At 48.4% G+C, this 22,933-nt stretch overlaps 1 protein-coding gene across 10 annotated transcripts in view; it reads left to right on the forward strand.

The window, feature by feature from the left end:
- Positions 1-2,051: 2,051 nt before the first annotated feature.
- The window catches only part of RGS9 (regulator of G protein signaling 9), a 100,860-nt gene continuing 79,978 nt past the window's right edge, over positions 2,052-22,933 (forward strand). For 7 of the 10 annotated variants that reach the window (XR_012426029.1, XR_012426030.1, XM_074020142.1 and 4 more), the window contains exon 1: positions 9,466-9,676. Coding sequence is in view for 2 of the 10 variants with exons in the window: in XM_045374567.3 (XP_045230502.1) it covers positions 9,620-9,676 (57 nt within the window). In the remaining 8 variants the exon portion in view is untranslated. Of the gene's footprint in view, positions 3,463-5,281; positions 5,395-7,049; positions 7,127-9,465; positions 9,677-15,620; positions 15,883-22,933 lie in introns of those variants that run through there. The other 3 variants (XM_065531864.2, XM_045374569.3, XM_065531865.2) reach the window with 3 other exon arrangements.

Consider the following 22,933-nt stretch of genomic DNA (forward strand, 5'->3'; position numbering starts at 1 on the left):
ATATGGCCATGGAAGTGGTTAGCTGAAGTGAAGCAGAAGCAAAGATCGCTGGAACGGAGGAGGTTGAGGGTAAGAAAGTTGGGAGTTCATCCACTGGGACTCTGAAATCACCCGGGATGGACAAGAGGAGGATGTGGGTAAGGTGCTCAAGTTCTGTGGGGGAAAATCTGGAGAAAGACAAGAGTACTAGGAGGAGTAGGGTGGTGGAGATGGGTGTGTACGCCTCAGAGGAGGAAGGGTTTAGCACCAAAGTGGAAGAACGATGGTTCAGAAGTAGCAGTGGGAAGCTTGGGGAACTCCTAATACCAGCCTGGAAATAGGGTGATGACAGAGGAGCAAAGCAACCTCCCCTGTAATGGGTATGACACCCCGGGGGACAAGCCCAGTTGCCCTTAGGATGAAGATCTAGTAGAATATTCTAGGAGGACAGAATGCTCCTTCTATTATCATTATTTTTTTTAGAGACAGGGTCTTGCTCTGTCACCCAGGCTGAGGTGCAGTGGTGCAGTCATAGCTTACTGCAGCCTCACACTGCTGGGCTCAAGTGATCTTCCTCCCTTAGCCTCCTAAATAGCTGTGATTACAGGTACATGCCACTGTACCTGGCTTATGTATTTTTTAAAAATTGAGATATAATTCACATACCATAAAATTTACCCTATTAAAGTATACAACTCAGTAGTTTTGGCATATTCACAGGTTGAATCTCTACTACAAATTCCAGAACATTTTCATGAAGAAACACTATACTCATTAGCAGTCGTTTCTCATTCCCTCCACCCCTAAGGATTTGTATATATATATATTTTTTTGAGATGAAGTCTCACTCTGTTGCCCAAGCTGGGGTGCAGTGGCACAATCTTGGCTCACTGCAATCTCTGCATCCCAGGTCCAAGCGATTCTCCTACCTCAGCCTCCCAAGTAGCTGGGATTAATGGGCATGTGCCACCATGCTCGGCTAATTTTTGTATTTTTTAGTGGAGACTGGGTTTTGCCATACTGGCCAGGCTGGTCACAAACTCCTGACCTCAAGTGATCTGCCCACCATGGCCTCCCAAAGTGCTGAGATTACAGGTGTGAACCACTGTGCCCGGTCAGAATTTGTACTTTTTAATACCTCATTTGCTGTCAGCAGGGTGGTTTAAATTTTGAACCCAGAAGGGCTGTCTACTAAAGATAAAGAAAGATGAGAAAAAAAGCACAATTAGCTTTTCCAAGGTTCAGGTGATGTAACAAGACATAGAGATGAAGATGGATGGATGGATGGATGGATGGATGGATGGATGGATGGATGGATGGATGGTTAGATAGACAGACTGATTCACAGATAGAGAAAGCGATTATTAGGTTCACACATCAAAACAAAGAGAAATGAGCCTAGGGAAGGTGGATCTTTAGAAGCAACACCTGAACCGGATTAAAAATGCATTCTTGCAGGAGTTAATGTTTTTATTTTCTTTGTGTCTCCTGTATCAATCATCTTCCTGTGCCCTTCCAGACATTTCCATTTCTGGGAAAACCAAGGGTAAAACGGGCAGGAGTTTTGGAAAATCCCTTGCTTTGGAAAACCATAAGACAGATGCTTGTTCCCTACCACCATCTCAGCTCCTTACAAAGAGTGGTGGTGGCTGGTGGAAGCTGAAGGAGGAGGTGGGATCCCCCCCGATCCACACAGCTGTGGTACCGTAGCCATCCTGTCACAGTCAGGGCAAGGGGGGAACCTGGGCAGTTGGCAGAAACACTGAGGGAGGCACAAGCCTCTAGGTGGATCTTGGGGGCCAGTGTCAGTAGAGGACCCTCCGTTGGCGTGCATTCTGTGTAAGCATCCTTTGCAGGGTGGGAGTGTTTGGCCAAAGAAAGGGGCTTCAGTAAGATTAATACAAATGGAGTGCAGCGATTAGTAATTTTCCTGAGGTCTCTTTTCTAAAGTAGGTTCCTCTTGCCCCATCCCTGATCTCTGTGTGACAACTTGTGGGGAATGTTGTTGGTAGCCCTCAGCTCTTTTGAATGTCTGCCACATGGAGTCCCATTTTGGGGTGGTCGGTCTAAGTTCAGAAGGGCCTTGACTTAGGGGGAGCACTGTTCCCATTCTGCTACACCTCAGGGCTGATTGAGCTTTTTACTCTCCTCAGAATACTGACCTCATAGGATTTCCAAATTTGAGGGGAGTTTTGAATTCACGTCTGTTTCTTTTTGAAATTACATATTACTAGTGAGAAACCAGAGAATCAGAGAGGTTAGGTAACTTGATCAAAGTCACCCATCCTCACTGGGTGTGGTGGCACACATCTGTAATCCCAGTTACTTGGGAGGCTGAGGCTGGAGAATCGTTTAAGCCCAGGATTTGGAGTCCAGCATATGCAACACAGCGAGACCTTGTCTCTACAAAACATAAAAGAATTGGCCTGGCATGGTGGTGCATGCCTGTAGTCTCAGTTACTCAGGAGCCTGAGGCGGGAAGTTTGCCTGAGCCCAGGAGTTGGAGGTTGCAGTGAGCTATGATCGTGCCACTGCACTCCAGCCTGGGCAACAGAGCTAAAAAATAAAATAAATAAATAAATAAAAAAAATAAAACAAAGTCACCCATCCAACTAATCCATAGTGACAGAAAGCAGGTCAGTGGTTATGTGGGGACAGTGTAGGGGAGGAGGCGAAGGTCAGAGGTGGTGCAAAGAAATTTTGGGGGATGATGGATAATTTCCCTATCTTGATTGTGTGTACAGTTTCATGGGTATATATATATGCCAAAACGTATCAAATTGCACACTTTAAATATGTGCAGTTTATTGTATGCCAATTATACTCCATGAAGCTGTGAACAAAAGGCTCCTATCTGGTCAGAGGCAGCGGAGGGACAAGGGCACACATCTTGTGCTTCATGGTCTTCACACCCTGCTAATCCCAGCACTGTCTTAAAACCAAAGCTTATTATAAGTCATAAAAGTACCTTTTCCCATACTGTCATTTTTTAAAACTCTGTATTTCTAAATTTTCTATAATAAAACATAATAATACCCTTAAAACAAGTAGCAAATGCCCTTCAGCAGTTCCAATCTGACCTGGTCCTTAGATGGAAGTGTACCCTACAGAATTGGGAAGGGGTGGGGAACAGAGAAAGGTGTGATTTGTTCTTTTTTTGCTATGTTCATCTCGAGCAATGCATGTGAAAAATATCTTTTCTGGATGCATCCAGTGAATTTAATTTAGGATAAAAAAAATTGAGAGGAACCAGGTTTCTATGATAGGACTGTGGTTTGTGGTGGTAGCTGGTGGTCCCCACTAGGTTGAAATAGTTTCTGAACAACCCCCAGATGAGGAAGAGGCAGGAAGCCGTCTAGGAAGTACCAACTCTTCTTTTTCTCCTTCTTTCCCTGATCAAACACCCCGGGCCACCAGGTTTGGCCAGCTTCCAGAGGTCCAACATGGCTTCTTTGTGGAGAATATGAAAGTGCAGAGATAAAGGTGGGTGTGTCCAACCGTCACTTCCCTTTATTGTTGAACTTGGGCTGACCCATGAGGTGCATAGAGACTCTGCCCAGCTGGCTTGATATGCTCAGCGTGGAAAATAATGCCCTTTGGTTTCCTACCAGAGTATGTCTTCATGCTGTATTGGCTACAAGGACCTAAGAAGAAACATTCATGCATCTGAAGGTTTTTCTCTCTGTATGATTTTTTTTAGAATTGCAAATGTAGTATACACTTACAGTACTTTCACACAAGACAATTAGATGAAACGTAAGCAAGGGTAGAGGATGGGCAGTGACTCCGGGAGTCAGATGAACCCGACACCATTTCTGTCCAGGTCAGGGCAGGTGTGGGAGGTGCTGTACCTGAGTTGTCCAAAGTGCTTGGGGACAGAGGATGAACTCTGAGACTGAGATCTGGGCGTGCACACTACCACCGACATTTAACCCATGTGCTGCCTCTTCACAGTGTGACTCCCCTGTGTCCTTTCCAGCCCCCAGAATTTTTGCCCTTCTCTGCCTCTGCGCTGCAGGAGGCTAACTCTAAAAGACTGCAGACCCATTGCCCTCTGGATTTGGGTCAAGACTGAACACTGGGAGGAAACAGGAGATGGAGGGCAGGAGGAGAGAGAGCCGGGGTATGTATTCTCTCAGGCTTTCTCTCTCCAAGATGACAGCCCCCCCTCCCAGCAGGGCTCTGGTTTTCCATCCTTAAATGCCTAGATAATGGATAACAGCTTCCCATGGTCACTATTATATTACCTGGGATCTTTAACATCCCTTAGTGGCTCCTTTAACCCTGCCACACTTCTAAGAAGTCCCTTCATGGAAGTCTTGGCCTGGCAGCGATCTGAAACATCCATCATGTCCAAATGAACTGTTTAAATTTATGTTTCTTTTCCCAGACTCTGAGAGGGGCACAAAGGCAGGCAACATGTCCTTTTAAGCTTTAGTGCAGCGCTTGGACTGAACTAAATTGTTGGGTTGACTAGAGGTGTTGCGATATTTTATTGAGATGATCTTAGACCTGGACATTAAAGGGCACTGCTGCTTGCGTGTTCTGTCTGGATGAACACATGATTGTACTGGGATGAGGTTTTAGCCTACAGGGAACAAGGTCCAGGACAATGTAGATCACGTTGTACAATACCCAGGGCAGCATGACTCTGCTTAGGGTCTGAATCACACTCTTTTGTTGATAATGATGCAGAGGATGCTAGTCACAAAACTGATGATGATGTTGATGTTGATGATAATGGAACGTCCATTTACTGACTCAGTCAGAGTCACAGGAGGATTTAATTTTAGTACTGGTTTATTGCAAGGTACTATTTGCTTTTTTTGGTCAATTTTTTTTTTTTTTTTGAGATGGAGTCTCACTCTGTCACCCAGGCTGGAGTGCAGTGGCATGATTTCGGCTCACTGCAACCTCTGCCTCCCGGGTTCAAGTGATTCTCCTGCCTCAGCCTCCTAGGTAGCTGACATTATAGGCATCTGCCCCAATGCCCAGCTAATGTTTGTATTTTTAGTAGAGCTGGGGTTTTACCATGTTGGCCAGGCTGGTCTTGAACTCCTGACCTCAAGTGATCCACCTGCCTCAGCCTCCCAAAGTGCTGGGATTACAGGCGTCAGCCACTGTGCCTGGCCTGTTTTTTTTTGTTTTTGTTTTTTTTTGAGGCAGGGTCTCACTCTGTCACCCAGGCTGGAGTACAGTAGTGATCCTGAGCTCAAGTGATCCTCCTGCCTCAGCCTCCCCAGCAGCTGGGACTACAGGTACGCACCACCATGCCTGGCTAATTTTTAAAACTTTTTTGTAGAGACAGCATCTCACTATGTTATCCAGGTTGGGTCTCAAACTCCTGGCCTCAAGTGATCCACCCAACTCAACCTCCCAAAGCATTGAGATGACAAGGCCAACCTTTTACTTGAGGTAAAGTTTACATTCGAGGTACAGTTTACATATAATTACATGCCCTAATTTTAAGAATAGTTGATGAGTTTTGGCAAACTTATTTCCCTGTTTAACCAGCACTCCCATCAAGATATAAAACATTTTTTATGTCCCTTTCCATTTAATCCCTGACCCAAACCCTCTAAATTTTTCTTTTCTTTTTTTACTTTTTTTTTTTTTTTTTTTGAGATAGAGTCTCTCTCTGTCACCCAGGCTGGAGTGCAGTGGTGCGATCTTGGCTTACCTTGGCCTCCTGGGTTCAAGTGATTCTCCTGCCTCATTCAGCCTCCCAAGTAGCTGAGATTACAGGTGCCTGCCACCACACCCAGCTAATTTTTGTATTTTTGGTAGAGACAGGGGTTTCACCATGTTGGCCAGGCTGGTCTTGAACCCCTGACCTCAGGTGATTCTCCCGTCTCGGCCTCCCAAAGTGCTGGGATTACAAGCGTAAGTCACCATGCCTGACCCCTCCAAACTTCCTGACCTTGTGTCCAACAAACTCCTAGTCATCACCCTCAAATTATGTTAATCCTTGCCTCTGCACCTTTTGTTGTGCTGTTCTCTGTGAGGAAACTTTGTTTGCCCCTACACCTGGTTAACTTCCTATCTTCTTTAAGACTCCTCTTCCAGGAAGCCTTCCTGGTCTTCTCTTCCGTTCGGGCTGGGTGAGGTGCCTTTCCACAAAACCCTGTACTGCATTGGCTACATCTTCATTACACATAGATTTTATTTTATAACTTTTTTTTAAATATTCTTTTTCCACTTTAAACTCTGAGCTCCTTGAGACAGGAACTGGATCACATTCTTTTTTTCCTTTTTTATATTTGTATTTTTCTGGTCTTATTCTCATAGAAAGGACTGAGTCATATTCTGCTTTGAATTCCAGACTCTACCACAATGGCTGGCAAACAATATGTTTGTTGATTAAATAAATCGATGAATTAAATCAATTTTTTTCCCCCAGGACACGGGCATGAAACTTTGAATACCATGTTACATGACAGGCTCTTTCCGTTGCAAGAAACAAAGACTCAGATAATGTGGGAGGATTCCCGAAGACACCCTCGCCCTTGGGAAGGCACTGACCCAGCTTAATCTGAGGGGCTTGTCTGTGTCATGGCCCCTCCCGCTGCTCTCCGTTCAGCTTGTTTGCTTCCCTTTTTTTCTTTTCTTTTATATGTATATTTTTTTGAGACAGAGTCTCCCTCTGTTGCCCAAGCTGGAGTGCAAATCTCGGCTCACTGCAACCTCCACCTCCCAGGTTCAAGCGATTCTCCTGCCTCAGCCTCCCGAGGAGCTGGGATTACAGGCATGCACCACCATGCCCAGCTCATTTTTTTTGTATTTTTAGTAGAGATGGGGTTTTGCCATGTTGACCATGCTGGTCTCGAACTCCTGACCTCAGGTGATCCACCAGCTTCAGCCCCCCAAAGTGCTGGGATTACAGGCGTGAGCCTCTGCGCCCAGCCTGGTTGCCTCCCTTTTCTGATCGGCTGCTTCTGCTCACCTTTCATTTTGCCTTCCTCATAACTTCAGCTTGCGTTTGGTCTCAGCTTCCTGTGGCCCTGACTTTATCTGACTCTAGCTGACATTTGTGAAGGTAATAATCTAACAAGCTCCTCTCCGTTTTTCAGATCCACATCATGGTCCTGTCGTGTGGGGAACTGGCCTCTGGGTCCCATGCCCCGCAGCTCTGGTCCAGTGAGCAAAGGTGGGTCCCACAAAACGTAGTTGCTTGGAGAGCAGGGCCTGATAGAAGGGATGGGGAGGAGAGTGGCAGGCACTGAGGCCTCTCCTATCCTATTAGTGAGCAAAGCGCTTTGTATTCTTGCCTCTCTTTGCTCCTGAATAATTTTTCCCATCCTTCATTTTAGGAAAGCCACTTATCTTCTCGATGCTTAGGGTTTCTAGAGATAAGGGATGCTGAAGTTGGAAGGAACTTCATAGCTCATCTTCTTGGTCAGATCCCAGCATGTGCTCTGCATGACAATAGGCTCAAAAGATGCTTTAGGAGAAAAAAATCAAGATATTCCAGCATTTTCTTAGGATTTCAGCTCACACCAGGAGCATACTTCTCAGTGGTTCCATTTGCTTGGCAGAATCTCTGGTCTTCCGCATGGATGGATCGCTGCAGCGTCCGGGGTCCTCTAAATTGGAGGCTCTGAATCAGGGATTCCTAAAAAGGCACAGGAGGGCCCAGGCATGAACCTCTTGAAATTGTTTGCAAACTTCAGTCAGTGTTGTGTGAATGTGTGTGTATGTGTGTGTATGTGTGTGTGTGTTCCTGAGTGTCCATAGTTTTCATCAGATTCTTACAGGTAAATATCACCTGTGAGAATGGATAAGAACCACTGCTTTTTTTTTGAGACAGAGTCTGACTCTGTCACCCAGGCTGGAGTACAGTGGCTCAGTCTTGGCTCACTGCAGCCTCTGGGTTCAAGTGATTCTTGCGCCTCAGCCTCCTGAGTAGCTGGGATTACAGGTTGCGCCACTAGGCTGATTGATTTCTGTATTTTTAATAGAGATAGGGTTTTGCCATGTTGGCCAGCCTGGTCTCAAACTCCTGACCTCAAGTGATTCGCCCGCCTGGGCCTCCCAAAGTGCTGGAATTATAGGCGTGAGCCACCACAGCCAGCCAAGAACCACTGCTTTAAAGGGACATTGGTTGACTGTGCCTTTCTAAGGTAAACGCTTTCTTGTTTTCTTCCAACTTAAACATTTTATCTGCTACACTCAATAACCATCGAGTATGTTTAAGAGAAAGTGCTTTATGATAGTAACTTAGAGGCTTCATCCTTGCATTTTTCTCATGATGAAAATGCTGACATAATGTGGTGTCAGTGTAGGTTCATCAATTGTAACAAATGGGCCACTCCAGTGGAGGATGTTGATCATGGAGGAGGCTGTGCTTGTGTGGGGAGAGGGGATATATGACATGTCCCTATACCTTCTGCTCAGTTGTGCTGTGAACCTAAAACTGCTCTAAAAAATAAAGTCTATTAAAATAAGCAAACCAGCCAGCTGCAGTGGCTCACTCCTGTAATCCCAGCACTTTGGGAGGCCGAGGTGGGCAGATCGATTGAGCCCAGGAGTTTGAAACCAGCCTTGGCAACATAGTGAAACCCTCTCCACAAACGGTTTTTGTAAAAATTAGCTGGGGGTGGTGGCGCATGCCTGTAGCCCCAGCTACTGGGGAGGCTGAGGTGGCAGGATTGTTTGAGCCTGGGAGGTTGTGGCTGCAACGAACCGTGATCACACCACTGCACTCCAGCCTGGGTGACAGAGCAAGACCCTGTCTCAAAAAAAAGTTAAACAACAACAACAACAGCAAACCCCAATCAACCAACCAACTAACCGAAACACTAAGAACCAGAGAAGTAAAACATAATTCGCTCAATGCCAGACAGCTAGCCCGGTGAGCACTATAACCTTCCCCTCTTCCTTCTTCACTTCTTTGCTCTCTCTTTTTAAACCCACATCTTAGCAATTCCTGTGCTATTGGGTCAATAAATCGCCACCTCTAATTTTTTTTTTTTCTAAGCATTTATTGAGGGCCAAGCACTGTGTTACACATCTCCTCATTAAAATGGTATAGCAACCTTTTCTATATGATCCTCTTCTATATAGCAGCCTCATCTATTATGATCCCATTTTCCAATTTTTACTTTTGAGTGAAGGACATTGACACTTAGAGATTGTAAGGAACTTACCCAGGGCTGCCGGCTTGTTAATGGCAGAGCTGAAATAGGAAAGTCCATATTTTCCACCGCGCTGCATTAGTGAGGGCTCTTTGTGTCACTTCTCTGCATAACTCCGCCCCAAGTTAAATGTCTCGCTCATCCCACCAGGTCCCCCTCCTCCTCCTGCTCCTCCTCCCGGGGCCCTGCCCTGCGGGTCTCACCTACTGCTCCGCGGGGTCCCGGCGAGGGGCGGACAGCGCCCCCTGGCGGCAGGTGGGCGCCCGTGCAGCGCATGCTAATGAGCCCGCGGCACCGCTCGCGGATTGGCTGGCGCGGATTCCAGCTGCTTTCCAAGTCAGCGGCGCCTAGTGAGAGTCAGGGGGGCCCGGCCCGCGCCCTCCCCGCCCAGCCGCCTCCCCGTCGACGCCCAGGGCTGGGGCGAGCCAGGCTGCCTTTCGAACTTGGGGGGCTTCTCCTCTTGTCTCCCACTGGTGCTCTGGCTGTGAATCCCTCCAGGGGCCAAGATGACAATCCGACACCAAGGCCAGCAGTACAGGCCGAGGATGGCATTTCTCCAAAAGGTAACCCTGGCCCCTTACCTGGGCCCTGGGAGGCGGGCGGGGGACCGCGTCTGCGAGGCGTCCGAGGACACGTGGGGCAGGAGTGGAGGGCACCCCTTTGGGTCGATTTGTGCTGCTCGATTTTATTAAGTGACTTCTTTGCTGTGTGTGTCGATATTGATGACTATAATAATTAGGTTTTCGTGTGCCCTGCCTGTAGTGGAGAATCTGAAGCCAGCGCGGATGGTCTGCGGGAGGTGAAAACAACCTGTTACTCGGGAGAGGCAGGTTCAGTTCAGGCTGTGGCAGATTTGAGACAGCCTGCTGATATTGTTGTAAGACGACCAGATGTGACATTACCATTTTTGCCTTTTTTTTCTGATTCAAAACTGCACTATTTTAAAGTGTGTGTGTGTGTGTGTGTACACATAGCCCATGAAAACGGGGTGATTTGTAGGATAAAGGGCCACCTTAAAGAGCCCTCATTTGAGTGTGTCTATCTGTGCATCTCTCTGTCTGCGCTGGCGGCAGAAGTCCCAACCTTTTCGCTTCCCTTGTGAATGCTTTCCCAGACAAAGTGTCCGGGCACAGGGTGTGCACACAGGATGGACATGTGGGAGGTGGAATGCACCTGTGGGGTGATGTGTGTGGGGACAAAGTGGTTCATTTAGTTCTGAGCTTCTGAGATAATCACTGTCAGAAGAGATCTATGGAGGATTCGGTCCCGGGTCACGTCTTTGTCCTTCCTCCCACCCATAGCCACTTTTCACAGCGTAGTGTCCATCTTCTTAGGCTTATCTTGTTAAGTAGAATTAGTTGAATGTTTTGTGACGAGCTGGGCTCTCCCTGAGCCCCTGGAGCTCAGCAAATTGGTATAGTCGGTGACCACTGTCCTGATTTGCCCAGGACTTTCAGTGCTAAAACCGGGACAGTCCTGGGGACCCCGGGACAGTTGGTTGCATTTGGTCCACCTACTTCAAGATGCTCGTGCTCATCTCCTGGGTAGTAGAGGTGTGGGTATCATCCATAAAGCAGACAGGCTGGATGTTGTTTCCCTCAGAAAGAACCCTGAGAGCCTGTATTGCAGATACCAGTTACTAAAAGCAGAAGAAACTGCCTAAGTCGGCTATCTCAAAGCCACACATCATCTTCCAGGATTTACTCTAGGACTGCCTCCTCCCAGGCAGGACAGCTCTGGCTTGGGGGCTCAGAGAGTAATTGTCTGGAGATATTCAATTTGTTTATTGAATCTCTGGCATTCTTTTCCATCACGACTCTTCTCTAGTAGATTCTCCTCTCTTTACCTTGGTCTTCTAACTAGTGTCTTGGTCTCTAGTCTCTCCTCCACCCCAGGCTGCCCTCCTCCTCCCCAGCCACCCCTCCTCCACCCCAGCATCCTCTCTTCCACCCTAGCCTCCCCTCCTCCACCCAAACTCCCTCTCCTCCACCCTAGCCTCCCCTCCTCCACCCAAACTCCCCATCCTCCACCCCAGCATCCCCTCCTCCACCCCAACATCCCCTCCTCCACCCCAGCATCTCCTCCTCCACCCTGGCCTCCCCTCTTCCACCCAAACTCTTCCTCCTCCACCCCAGTCTCCCTTCCTCCACCCTAACCTCTCCCTCCTACATTTCAGCTCCCCCTCCTCCACCCCAGCTCTCCCCCCTCCACCCACCTTTCCCTTCTCCACCCCAGCTCCTCTTCCTCCACCCTGTCTTCCCCTTCCTCTACCCCATTGTCCTCCTCCTCCCCAGCCTTCTCCTCCTCCATCCTAACTTACCCCTCCTCTACCCTAACCTCCCCTCCTGCATCCCAGCTCCCCCTCTTCCACCCCGCCTCCCCTCCTCCATGACATCTTTCCTACACACAGTTTTTTTCCCCCAAATCAATGGTGACCTCCTTGACCTGAAACCCTCCACTGGCTTCCCACATTCCCAGGATAAAGTCCAACCTTCCCCTGAGCACCCTGGCTACCCAGGATCCCGCTCCCACCATCTTCCTGGCTTTGCCTCCTGCCTGCCTGCCTTCCACACCTGCCCTCTGGGAAACAACAAAGCAGCCACAGGCACCCCTGGGCTCCTGCCTCAAAGACTTCCTTCCTTTTTAGGAACCTGTGCCCTTTCATGCCTCAGGGTCCGTCTGCTGGGAAAGTCCTTTCTCCCCCTCTCGCTTGCCAAGCTCCACTTCTCTTCCCATGCCCAGCTCAGCTACCCCTCGTCCGTGAAGGCTGGTTCTCCTAATGCCCCTGGGCAGGACAGCTCCCTTCTCTGTGCCCTACAGACCCTGCCGCACCTCCAGCATTGCTCTTTCCCTAGACCTTGTGCTGGTAAGGGCCTGTCTATTATCCTGTATATCTGTGTATGTATTGGTCATGTCACAGAGCTCCTTGGAGCAGGGGACAGAATAAAGTTCTGCAGAACAGGCCTCAAGAGCCTGTGCCAGGCGATCCTTAATGAAGACCCAGCTGCATTCTATGTCCAGCTTTCTGGAGAAGGGCCTGGAACTAAAAAGTGTGGACCTGGGTGTAACTGTCACTCACCACTCATTCTGTGCATGTGATGAAGTACGCTGTCTGTGTCCATGATGGGGTGGGGAGGGGCGTTAATGTGCATTATCTCATCTATTTCATAAGCTGGAGGTTATGGTCACCATTTCACAAAGAAGAAAGCTGAGGTTCAGAGAGTCTAAGCGGCTTGCCAGTCACGCAGCACTAGATGGTGAAACCAGGAAGAAATACAGGAGTGGTCGTTGTCTGTCACAAGTGGTGATGCAATGCCAGGAGCTTTCCCATGATGTAAGGCAGAGTGTGGAGGCTGTGGGAAAGCCCGGCTCAATGTGCTTAGGGACACAGAGCGGAGACCTGAAGGATACACAGGGGTTTCCAGGCAGAAACGGAAAGATGTTTCAGGCAGAGGGACCAGTGCAGGCACAGAGGCGTGCGAAAGCTAGGGGGGTGGGGCCGTGTTCTGTAATGGATGGATTTTGAAGTGCAAGGGGAGTGGGAAGCTGGAAAGGAAGGCGGAGGTAGCAGGTGCATATGGGCCTTCAAGACCTGTGAAAGGTTTGGTTTTATCTCGTCCAGAGCCACTACAGAAATTGGAATGGGCAAGTGATATGGCAGATTTGCAAATTAAGAAGACCACTGGTGGGCCAGATGCAGTGGGTCATGTCTGTAATCCCAGCATTTTGGGAGGCTGAGGTCAGCCTGGCCAACATGGCAAAACTCTGTGACTACTAAAAATATAAAAATTAGCGGGGCGTGGTGGTGGGCACCTGTAATCCCAGCTACTTGGGAGGCTGAGGCAGGAGAATCGCTTGAACCCGGGAGGTGGAAGTTGCAGTGACTTGAGTTCACGAGTTCATGCCACTACCCTCCAGCCTGGGTGACACAGAGATTCTGTCAAAAAAAAAAAAAAAAAAAAAAAAAGGCCACTGGTGTGAGCCAGAGGAATGGGTGGGATGCCTTCTCCCTGAACTAAGAGAGTTCACTCAGTATCCTCTGTGCCCCTGCAGCTCCAGCCTTGAGAAATGACAGCTGTCATGGGGCCAGGGAGAGCCATGCTGGTCAGAAAGGTCCTTGTGCGATTCCTGAGGTTCTCACACCCATGCCTCCATCTCAATCTCAATGTAACCATGGGTCAGCATGCCCACCAGCCATGCTGCTGCCCACCTCTGATGCCTGGGCTCGTTTAAGATGTGGTAGAAAGAGGCAGAGGCTTTGCTGGGGAATTAGCTGATGGCACACAGTGGACAGATGAACGCAGGTAGGTGGCCTCCTGTGGTTCCGGCACCCATGGACTCTTGTTCTGGGGATGGCCCATTCCCCTTTGCAATTACCAGATCACCCTCCAAGCCAGTACCACCACCGCCCTTGGGATTCACCATAGGATGGACTTTCTTGGGGAAGCCTTCTGGTAGACAGCTTTGTTTTCCTGTGTGGCTTCTGGCAGCTCTTTTTGCCTGAGAAAGGAATGCAGAAGCAGAAATATTGAGGATATTCAGGCAGAGTTTGGTATCTCTTGCTTGTAATGTTCTTTCATTCAATACAGACACGTAATTGGGCACTTATGGGCTAGATGCCAGGTCCTGGGAGCACCAAGGAGCTTAGAGTCTAGTGGGGAAAGACAGATATGTAAACAAGGAGACAAGAATTGTTCCATAGGCTGTGACAGACATTGGTAGAGGATACATGTAACACCAAGCAGGGGGTGGTCAGTTCTATCTGGGGTCACGGGGGATCAGGACAGATTTCACAAGGGGGCTTGCAATGGAGTCGAATGATAAGAAGTCAGTAGTTTTTGGCCAGGAGGTTGGGGAAATGAGTGACATTTTAGGCAATACAAAACATGGACATGTAAAGTAGCAGGGTGGTTTGGGAGATTGCCTGGGGGTCGGGAGAGCTGGCTCCAAGTGTGCAGGAAGTGAGCTTGGCATTGATGGAGGGGAAGGCTGGTAGGTAAGAACTCCCCAGAACTGCCTGTGCGGTGGCTCACACCTGTAATCCCAGTACTTTGGGAGGCCGAGGCAGGCTGATCACTAGGTCAGGAGTTCAAGACCAGCCTGGCTAATGTGGTAAAACCCTGTCTCTACTAAAAATACAAAAATCAGCTGGGCGTGGTGGCATGTGCCTGTATTCCCAGCTACTCAGGAGGCTGAGGCAGGAGAATCGCTTGAACTCAGGAGTCAGAGGCTGCAGTGAGCTGAGATTGCGCCACTGCACTGCAGCCTGGGTGACAGAGCGAGACTCAGTCTCAAAACAAACAAACAAAACAAAACAAACACAAAAAACCAAACAAACTAAAAGAAAAGCCCAGAACTGGAGGGCTTCCTAGGTCATGCTACAGAGTTTAATGACTTCTGTGTTTAATGAGAAGCTGTTTGACGTTTGAAAATCAGGGATGAATAAGATGAGTTGGTTTATAAGCTAGAAAGATGATTCTGGTGAGAGGGAATGAGTAATTCTCAACCTGGACTGCACTTTAAAAAACGTTAATATCAACTCACCGTACTTTGAGTTTCTGATTACTTGGCCTGGAAGTGAGGCTTAAGCATTGGTCTTTTTATGCCACTGGTTTTCTTCCTTCCTTTTTTTTTTTTCTTTTTTTTTTTTGAGACTTGAGTCTGTCTCTGTTGCTTAGGCTAGAGAGCAGTGGTGAGATCTCGGCTCACTGTAACCTCTGCCTCCGGGGTTCAAGTGATTCTCCTGCCTCAGCCTCCGAAGTAGCTGGGATTACAGGGACCTGCCACCATGCCTGGCTAATTTTTGTGTTTTCAGTAGAGACCCGCGTCTCTACAACACATTCACCATGTTGGTCAGGCTGGTCTCAAACTCCTGACCTCAGGTGATCCACCTGCCCTGGCCTCCTAAAGTGCTGGGATTGCAGGTGTAAGCCACCATGCCCGGCCTGGTTTTCTTTTCTTTTTTTTTTTTTTTTTTGAGACGGAGTCTTGCTCTGTCACCCAGGCTGCAGTGCAGTGGCCGGATCTCAGCTCACTGCAAGCTCCGCCTCCCGGGTTCACGCCATTCTCCTGCCTCAGCCTCCCGAGTAGCTGGGACTACAGGCCCCCGCCACCTCGCCCGGCTAGTTTTTTGTATTTTTTAGTAGAGACGGGGTTTCACCGTGTTAGCCAGGATGGTCTCGATCTCCTGACGTCGTGATCCGCCCGTCTCGGCCTCCCAAAGTGCTGGGATTACAGGCTTGAGCCACCGCGCCCGGCCTGGTTTTCTTTTTTTTAAACAATTTCTTTTTTTAGAGGTGGGGTTTCACTATATTGCCCAGGCTGGACTCAAACTCCTGGGCTCAAGGGATCCTCTCACCTTGGCCTCCTGAGTAATTTCACTTACAGGTGCCTGCCGTCATGCCAGGCTTAACCATTGCCCTTTTTGAAAAGTTTTCCAGGGGGTTTGAATGTGCAGTCAGGATGAAAGCCCCCAGGGACATTTGGCAATGTCTAAATACATTTTAGGTTGTCATACCTGGGGGTGCTCCTGGCATCTAGTAGGTGGAGGACATGGATGCTGCTAAACATCCTACAACACTCAGGACAGCCGCCCCCACCAACCCCCAAAGAATGATCCAGCTCCAAGCGTCGATGGGGCCATGGTTGAGAGCCCTGAGCGAAGGAGCACCCCGGAGGCTGGAGACAGATGCCACAGCTGGAAGGCAGAACCTGATAGTTCGGGAGACGGGTTAGAAGAAGTTCCACGGAGGCAGGATTGAGTGGGCAGGTAAGAGATGTGTTGAAAACAAAAGCAGTCAGACTGGGCAACGTACCAAGACCCATCTCTACAAAAAAATTTAAAAAATAGCTGGGGGCCAGGAGCCATGGCTCACGCCTTTATCCCTGCACTTTGGGAGGCCAAGGTGGGTGGATCACTTGAGCCTAGGTATTTGAGACTAGCCTGGGCAACATGGTGAAACCCTGTGTCTACCAAAAATACAAACACACACGCACACACACACAAATGAGCTGGGCGTGCTGGCAAGCATCTCTAGTCCCAGCTCCTCGGGAGGTTGAGGTATGAGAATCACCTGAACCCAGGAGGCAGAGGTTGCAGTGAGCTGGGATTGTGCCACTGCACTCCAGCCTGGGTGACAGAGCCAGAACCTGTCTCAAAAAAAAAAAAAAAAAAAAAAAAAATTAGCTGGGCAGGGTGGCACTTGCCTGTAGTCTTAGCTATGGGACGCTAAAGTGGGAGGATCACTTGTGCCCAGGAGTTTGAGGCCACAGTGAGTTATGATCGTGCCACTGCACTCCAGCCTGAAAAAAAAAAGGGATAAAAAAGCCCATTCAACAGAAGTTGGCCACATCTTGGCTGGGGTCGCCTGGAACAATTCCCAGGCTTTTGACCAGGGTGGGAAGAGCAGATTTTGGTGAAAGACTACGAAGCACTGGTTAGGGCATAGTGCTTGTGTCTGAGCGTCTGGGAGACATTGGGCGAGACAGCGGGAGGGTGGCTGGACTCTGTGTGGCCAGGCTTATTAGCAGGAACACATCCTCCTCTGTTAGAAAAACAGCTCTGCAGTTCTGGGTCACTTTTCCCATCTCTGTATAGAAAAGTACCGATTGTTATTGTTCCCCCGGGTGCCTTCTCCAGCTTAAAGGAAAATTCCAGCCCCAGAGATCTTCCGCCATGAGTGACAGCTCCTTAATGTGAGGAGCAGCGTGGGCGTGGTGGGTGGGATGTCAGATCCATCAAAGCCCTCATTCCTGATCCCTCTGTGATGTCGGGGTTCCCTGGCACGCCCACTGTCATGCCTCAGCACGTTGGCATCTGAGAGGGGAAAGGTGCAGCTGACACCCTGACACCCTTCTCCCCAACACGGGGTCAGACAGGGTCCCGCGGTGGCCTGGTTGTGCAGCACTGACATGTTGCCTGGGAACGAAGCGGGGCTGATGCTTTGTCTTGGGAGGAGCTGGGAAGCAGAGTGCGTTTGGGAATGAGAGTGTTGGCCTTTGAGGGTGAGGATGCCCCCGAGGACACAAGGAGGAGAGTGCAAGGTCTGCTGAAGTTTGCAGCAGAATAGCAAGGGCATCTCACTCCCTGGAGAACTCAGGAAACAGTTCAGATTCTCCCCTCTTTGTGCAGGGGAAGGGATGTTTCTGATTGAATATAGGACACAGAGTCTGTATGAGTTTGTAGGACCGTTGTCACAAAGAACCATAGACTGAGTGGCTTAAGCAACAGATACTTCTTTGCTGACAGTTCTGGAGGCTGGAAGTCTGAGATCAAAGTGTGGCGCGGTTGGCTTCTCCTGAAGCTTCTCTCTTTGGCTCGCAGATGGCTGCTCTCTCTCTGTCCTCGCATCATCTTCCCTCTGTGTCTCTCTGTGTCCTAATCTGTTCTCATAAAGACACTGGTCATAGGGGATTAGGGTCCACTCTGTGACCTCATTTCACCGCTTTTATTTTTTTATTTTTATTGAGACTGAGTCTCACTCTGTCACCCAGGCTGGAGTACAATGGCGAGGTCTCGGCTCACCGCAACCTCCGCCTCCTGGGTTCAAGAGATTCTTCTGCCTCAGCCTCTCGAGTAGCTGGGACTACAGGTGCCCGCCACCATGCCTGGCTAATTTTTTTGTATTTTTAGTAGAGACGGGGTTTCACCATATCGGCCAGGCTGGTCCTGAACTCCTGACCTCTTGATCCGCCCGCCTCGGCCTCCCAAAGTACAGGGATTACAGGCATGAGCCATATGCCCAGCCTCATTTTTACTTTTTTGAGACTGAGTCTCGTTCCGTGACCAGGCTGGAGTGCAGTGGCTCGATCTCGGCTCACTGCAACCTCTGCCTGCCGGGTTCAAGCGATTCTTCTGCCTCAGCTCCTGAGTAGCTGGGATTGTAGGTGCCTGCCACCACTCCTGGCTTTTATTTATTTATTTATTTATTTATTTATTTATTTATTTATTTTTTGTATTTTTAATAGAGATGAGGTTTTGCCGTGTTGGCCAGGCTGGTCTCAAACTCCTGACCTCAAATGATCCACCCATCTCAGCCTCCCAAATTGCTGGGATTACAGGCGTGAGCCACTGCACCTGGCCTCATTTTACCTCTTTAAAGATTTTATCTCCAAAAGCAGTCACGTTCTGAGGTACTGGGGTTAGGACTTCAATGTACGAATTTATAGGGGGACGCAGTTCAGCCCATAGCTAGAGTTCTGTGGTTTCCTGGGGTGACTGAGGAGACGCCTCAGAGGAATTTGTACGGGGAAAGGTCTGAGGAGAAAGGATCGGGATCCCAATGGGCCGAACTCCCTCAAAATGTTCCTGAGGTTCACGTGACATTCCCTCCTCCCACCCAGCCCTTCTTTCTGTGAAGGGTGACACACCTGCTAGAAAGAAATCTGACTCCCCTCATTGTGTTTTAAAAATAACTCTCATTATTCCTCCTCTGAAGATTATTTTCAAAGTCTTTATAACTCGATTTTTTTTTTAAATGCAAAGACAAGGAATCAAATCTGCCAACTTTCTATCGGAGAAACTCAGGTTTCTAACTTTTTTTTTTTTTTTTTTTTTTTTTTTTGAGACGGAGTCTCGCTCTGTCACCCAGGCTGGAGTGCAGTGGCCGGATCTCAGCTCACTGCAAGCTCCGCCTCCCAGGTTTACGCCATGCTCCTGCCTCAGCCTCCCGAGTAGCTGGGACTACAGGCGCCCGCCACCTCGCCCGGCTAGTTTTTTGTATTTTTTTAGTAGAGACGGGGTTTCACGGTGTTTGCCAGGATGGTCTCGATCTCCTGACCTCATGATCCGCCCGTCTCGGCCTCCCAAAGTGCTGGGATTACAGGCTTGAGCCACCGCGCCCGGCCAGGTTTCTAACTTTTAAAGTGGAATTATATGTCTTCTCCAATATATGGACTCCCTGTTTTTATAACATGCTGTTGTTACATCTAATAAAAACCATTTTGAATGAAGGCAGCCTTTCATCCAGCAGCTGATGTGGGAAAAAGGAGTCTTGGGCCCTCATATTAGAAAACCTTGGCCGGGCATGGTGGCTCACACCTGTAATCCCAGCACTTTGGGAGACCAAGGCGGGCGGATCACGAGGTCAAGAGATTGAGACCATCCTGGCAAACATGGTGAAACCCCGTCTCTACTAAAAGGACAAAAATTAGCTGGGTTTGGTGGTGTGCACCTGTAGTCCCAGCTACTTGGGAGGCTGAGGCAGGAGAATCGCTTGAACCCGGGAGGCGGAGGTTGTAGTGAGCCAAGATCCGCCACTGCACTCCAGCTTGGCAACAGAACGAGACTCCGTCTCAAAAAAAAAAAAAAAGAAAAAAAAGAAAATCTTGGCCAGGCGTGGTGGCTCACACCTGTAATCTCAGCACTTTGGGAGGCTGAGGCGGGCAGATCACAGGAGTTTGAGACCAGCCTGGGCAACATGGTGAAACCTCGTCTCTACTAAAATACAAAAAATTAGCGTGGGGTGCGTGCCTGTAGTCCTGGCTACTTGGGAGGCTGAGGCATGAGAATCGCTTGAGCCTGGGAAGTGGAGGTTACAGTGAGCCAAGATCACGCCACTACACTCCAGCTTAGGCTATGGAGTGAGTATCCGTCTCAAAAACAAACAAACAAACAAAAGAAAATCAGGCACTTCTTGGGTACCATGGAGACCTGAGGTCACAGTTAGTGGAGAACTCCAGAAGGAGTCACTCCCGCAACCTGTCGGCTCCTTCGTTCCCTGGGCCACTCCCAGGAGCAGCAGCTCTACCTCCCAGCGCCCCGCAAACACCCTCCTGGGGTTGTCCCTTTGCTCCCCTCATTGCTGCTGGACCTACAGCTGACCCAGTGACCTCAGATGCCGCCAAGTCCTGACACTGCAGATGGCCGAGGACTATGGCTCTGAGTCCTTGTTCCAAAGACAATTCCGTGAGCCGAGAATGTATCCGTGCAGAGGAAGCTGACAGTCAGTTTTGCACTGGGAGTCCCTGGAGCTGCCTGGGTTCTGCACGCTGGCTGGCTCTGTGCTCAGAGTGGCCTCAGCTGTGTACCTGCCCTTGGCCCATTTCTCAAAATCATGGTTCAGCTGCAAATGCTGGTTTAGCAACAAAGATTGAAGTAGGGAATCTCACCCCTCAGCATCAAATTAGGACATGGTCCCACGCTCCTTGGGAAGGTGGGAGCCTTCCAGCTTCAGGCTGCCTGAGTGACAGGCGGCAGGTAGCGTTTTTCCACTTCAGGACTCCCTTGAATGACCCGTCACCTTGAATGCACCTGGATCATTCTCTCTCTCTTTTAAAAACTTTTTTTTTTTTTTTTGAGACAGAGTCTCACTGTGTTACTCAGGCTGGAGTGCGGTGGCGTGATCTCAGTTCACTGCAACCTCCACCTCCCGGGTTCAAGTGATTCTACTGCCTCAGCCTCCTGAGTAGCTGGGATTACAGGCATGTGCCATCACACCCGGCTAATTTTTGTGTTTTTTTGTAGAGATGGGGTTTCACCTTGTTGGCCAGGCTGGTGTCGAACTCCCGCCCTCAAATGATCTGTCTGCTTCACCCTCAAAGTGCAGGGATTACAGGCGTGAGCCACTGTGCCCGGCCTCTCTTTAAAAATTTTTTATTTTATTGCGGTAAGAACATTTAACATGAGATCTACCCTTTCAAAACTAAGTGCATAATACAATATTGTTGACTTGAGGTACAATGTTGTACAGTACATGTCTAGAATGTATTAATCTCATTTAACTGAAAGTTCTTTATGTCTGTTGAGTAGCAACTCCCCGTTTTCCATTCTCCCTGACCCCTGGCAACCACCATTCTGATATTTGATCTATGAATTCGTCTATTCTAGGTACTTCATGTAAGTGGAATCATGTGGTATTTGTCCTTCTGTGACTGACCTATTTCACTTAGCATAATTAACCCCAGGTTCATCCATTTGCTTGCATATTGCAGAATTTCCTTCTTTTCAAAAGCCAAACAATGTTCTTTTGTATGCATAGAACACATTTTCTTTGTTCATCTGATAGTGGACACTTAGGTTATTTCCACATTTTGGCTAACGTGAATAGTGCTGCAGTGAACATGGGGGTGCAGGTATCTTTTGCAGAGCCTGATTTCAATTCTTTTGGATACATACCCAGAAGTGGTATTGTTGGATGCTGTGGTAGTTCTATTTTTAATTTTTCTGATGAACCTCCATACTGTTTTCCACAGCAGCTGCACCATTTTGCATTTCTACCAACAGTGCTCAGGGTTCCCATTTCAATCTCTTTCCATTTCTGAATTAAGAAACCTAAGTCCTTCTTATACCACCCCTCCCTTGGAGTGCAGCCGGGTCCTCACCATCTATGGAGATTCTGTTGGCCCTCTCTGCACTCTTTTTATGATCATCTCAGCCACTCTGCAGTTGCTATTTTTTGGGGGGGTGGGCAGGGGGAGGAGGACAAGGGCTCCCTGTGTTTCCCGGGCTGGTTTTGAACTCCTGGGCTCAAGTGATCTTCCTGCCTCAGCCTTCCGGGTAGCTGGGATTATAGGCATGAGCCACCATGTCTGACTTGCAATTGCTGTTTCATAAATACTTTGTGCACAGAATGATATGAAATACTTTGTATGCTTAATCTCATTTAGTCTTCACAATATCCCTATGATGAATGGTTTTGGTGTTTTTTTGTTTTTGTTTTTGTTTTGAGACAAGGTCTCACTGTTGTGCAGACTGGAGTGCAGTGATGTGATCTCGGCTCACTGCAACCTCTGCCTCCTGGGTTCAAGGGATTCTCCCACCTCAGCCTCCCAAGTGGCTGGGACTATAGGCACCTGCCACCACACCTGGGTAATTTTTGTATTTTTGTCAGATATGGTGTTTCACCATGTTGACCAGGCTGGTCTTGGACTCCTGACCTCAAGTGATCCACCCACCTTGGCCTCCCAAAATGCTGAGATTACAGGCATGAGCCATCACACCGGGCCTGATACTATTGTAAGCTCTGTTTTACAGATAAATGAGTCCTAGTGAAATTTAGCAATTTACCTAAAGCCTCTAGCTTCTAAATTGGAGCAGAGATGTGAACTGAGCTTTCTCTGCATTCAGACTCCTAGCTTTCATATTAGTTAACTTTTTATTTTCATGTAACTGTCTGCTCAACTCTCTGAAGACTGGGTATATGTCTTTTACCTTGTATCCTTGCAGTACAGGGTTCTTAATACATGCTCCATAAATACCTATACTTATTTGCTTTGTTGACCTGGGTTTCTATTCCTGGGCACCTAAACACAACCCTGCATGCAAAGTTTCAAAATGTATTAGTATGAATGCTACTAATATTAGTAATTCGAACCATAGCAATGAACATACGTCTCTCCTGACACAGCATATACCATTATGCATACATAACATATATCTCTCCTTATAGAGCATTTTACATAATTCTAAGGGATTATAAAGCCACAAATTAATTAAATTCTAAGGTATTATAGAATCATTTAGTAGTCCACATACTATCATGGTGCCCATGTTATGGCAGAGAAAGGAGATTCAGAGAGGTTAAGTGAGTTGCCCAAGATCCTACAGTAAAGAGAGAAGGGAAATCCCACAGAGCCTGAGTGCTTTTTCTTTGGACCGCAAGCAAGTACCTTCAGATCACAAAAGGATTTTGTAAATTTTAATGAGCCAGTGTTGGGAGATGTTGTTTAATTCAATGCCAAGAGACTGATGATGGTGTAAGCAAGGTGGCTAAATGAAGGGGAGAGGGGAAACAGGTAAATGGATGAAATGTTTTACTTCGGGTAATGGTGGGAATGTGGACAGACTGGGTGTGAGAGCAGCCTTCCACGTGGATGTCCAG

The sequence above is a fragment of the Macaca fascicularis genome, chromosome 16 (assembly GCF_037993035.2).
Source record: "Macaca fascicularis isolate 582-1 chromosome 16, T2T-MFA8v1.1".
Lineage (NCBI taxonomy): Eukaryota > Metazoa > Chordata > Mammalia > Primates > Cercopithecidae > Macaca > Macaca fascicularis.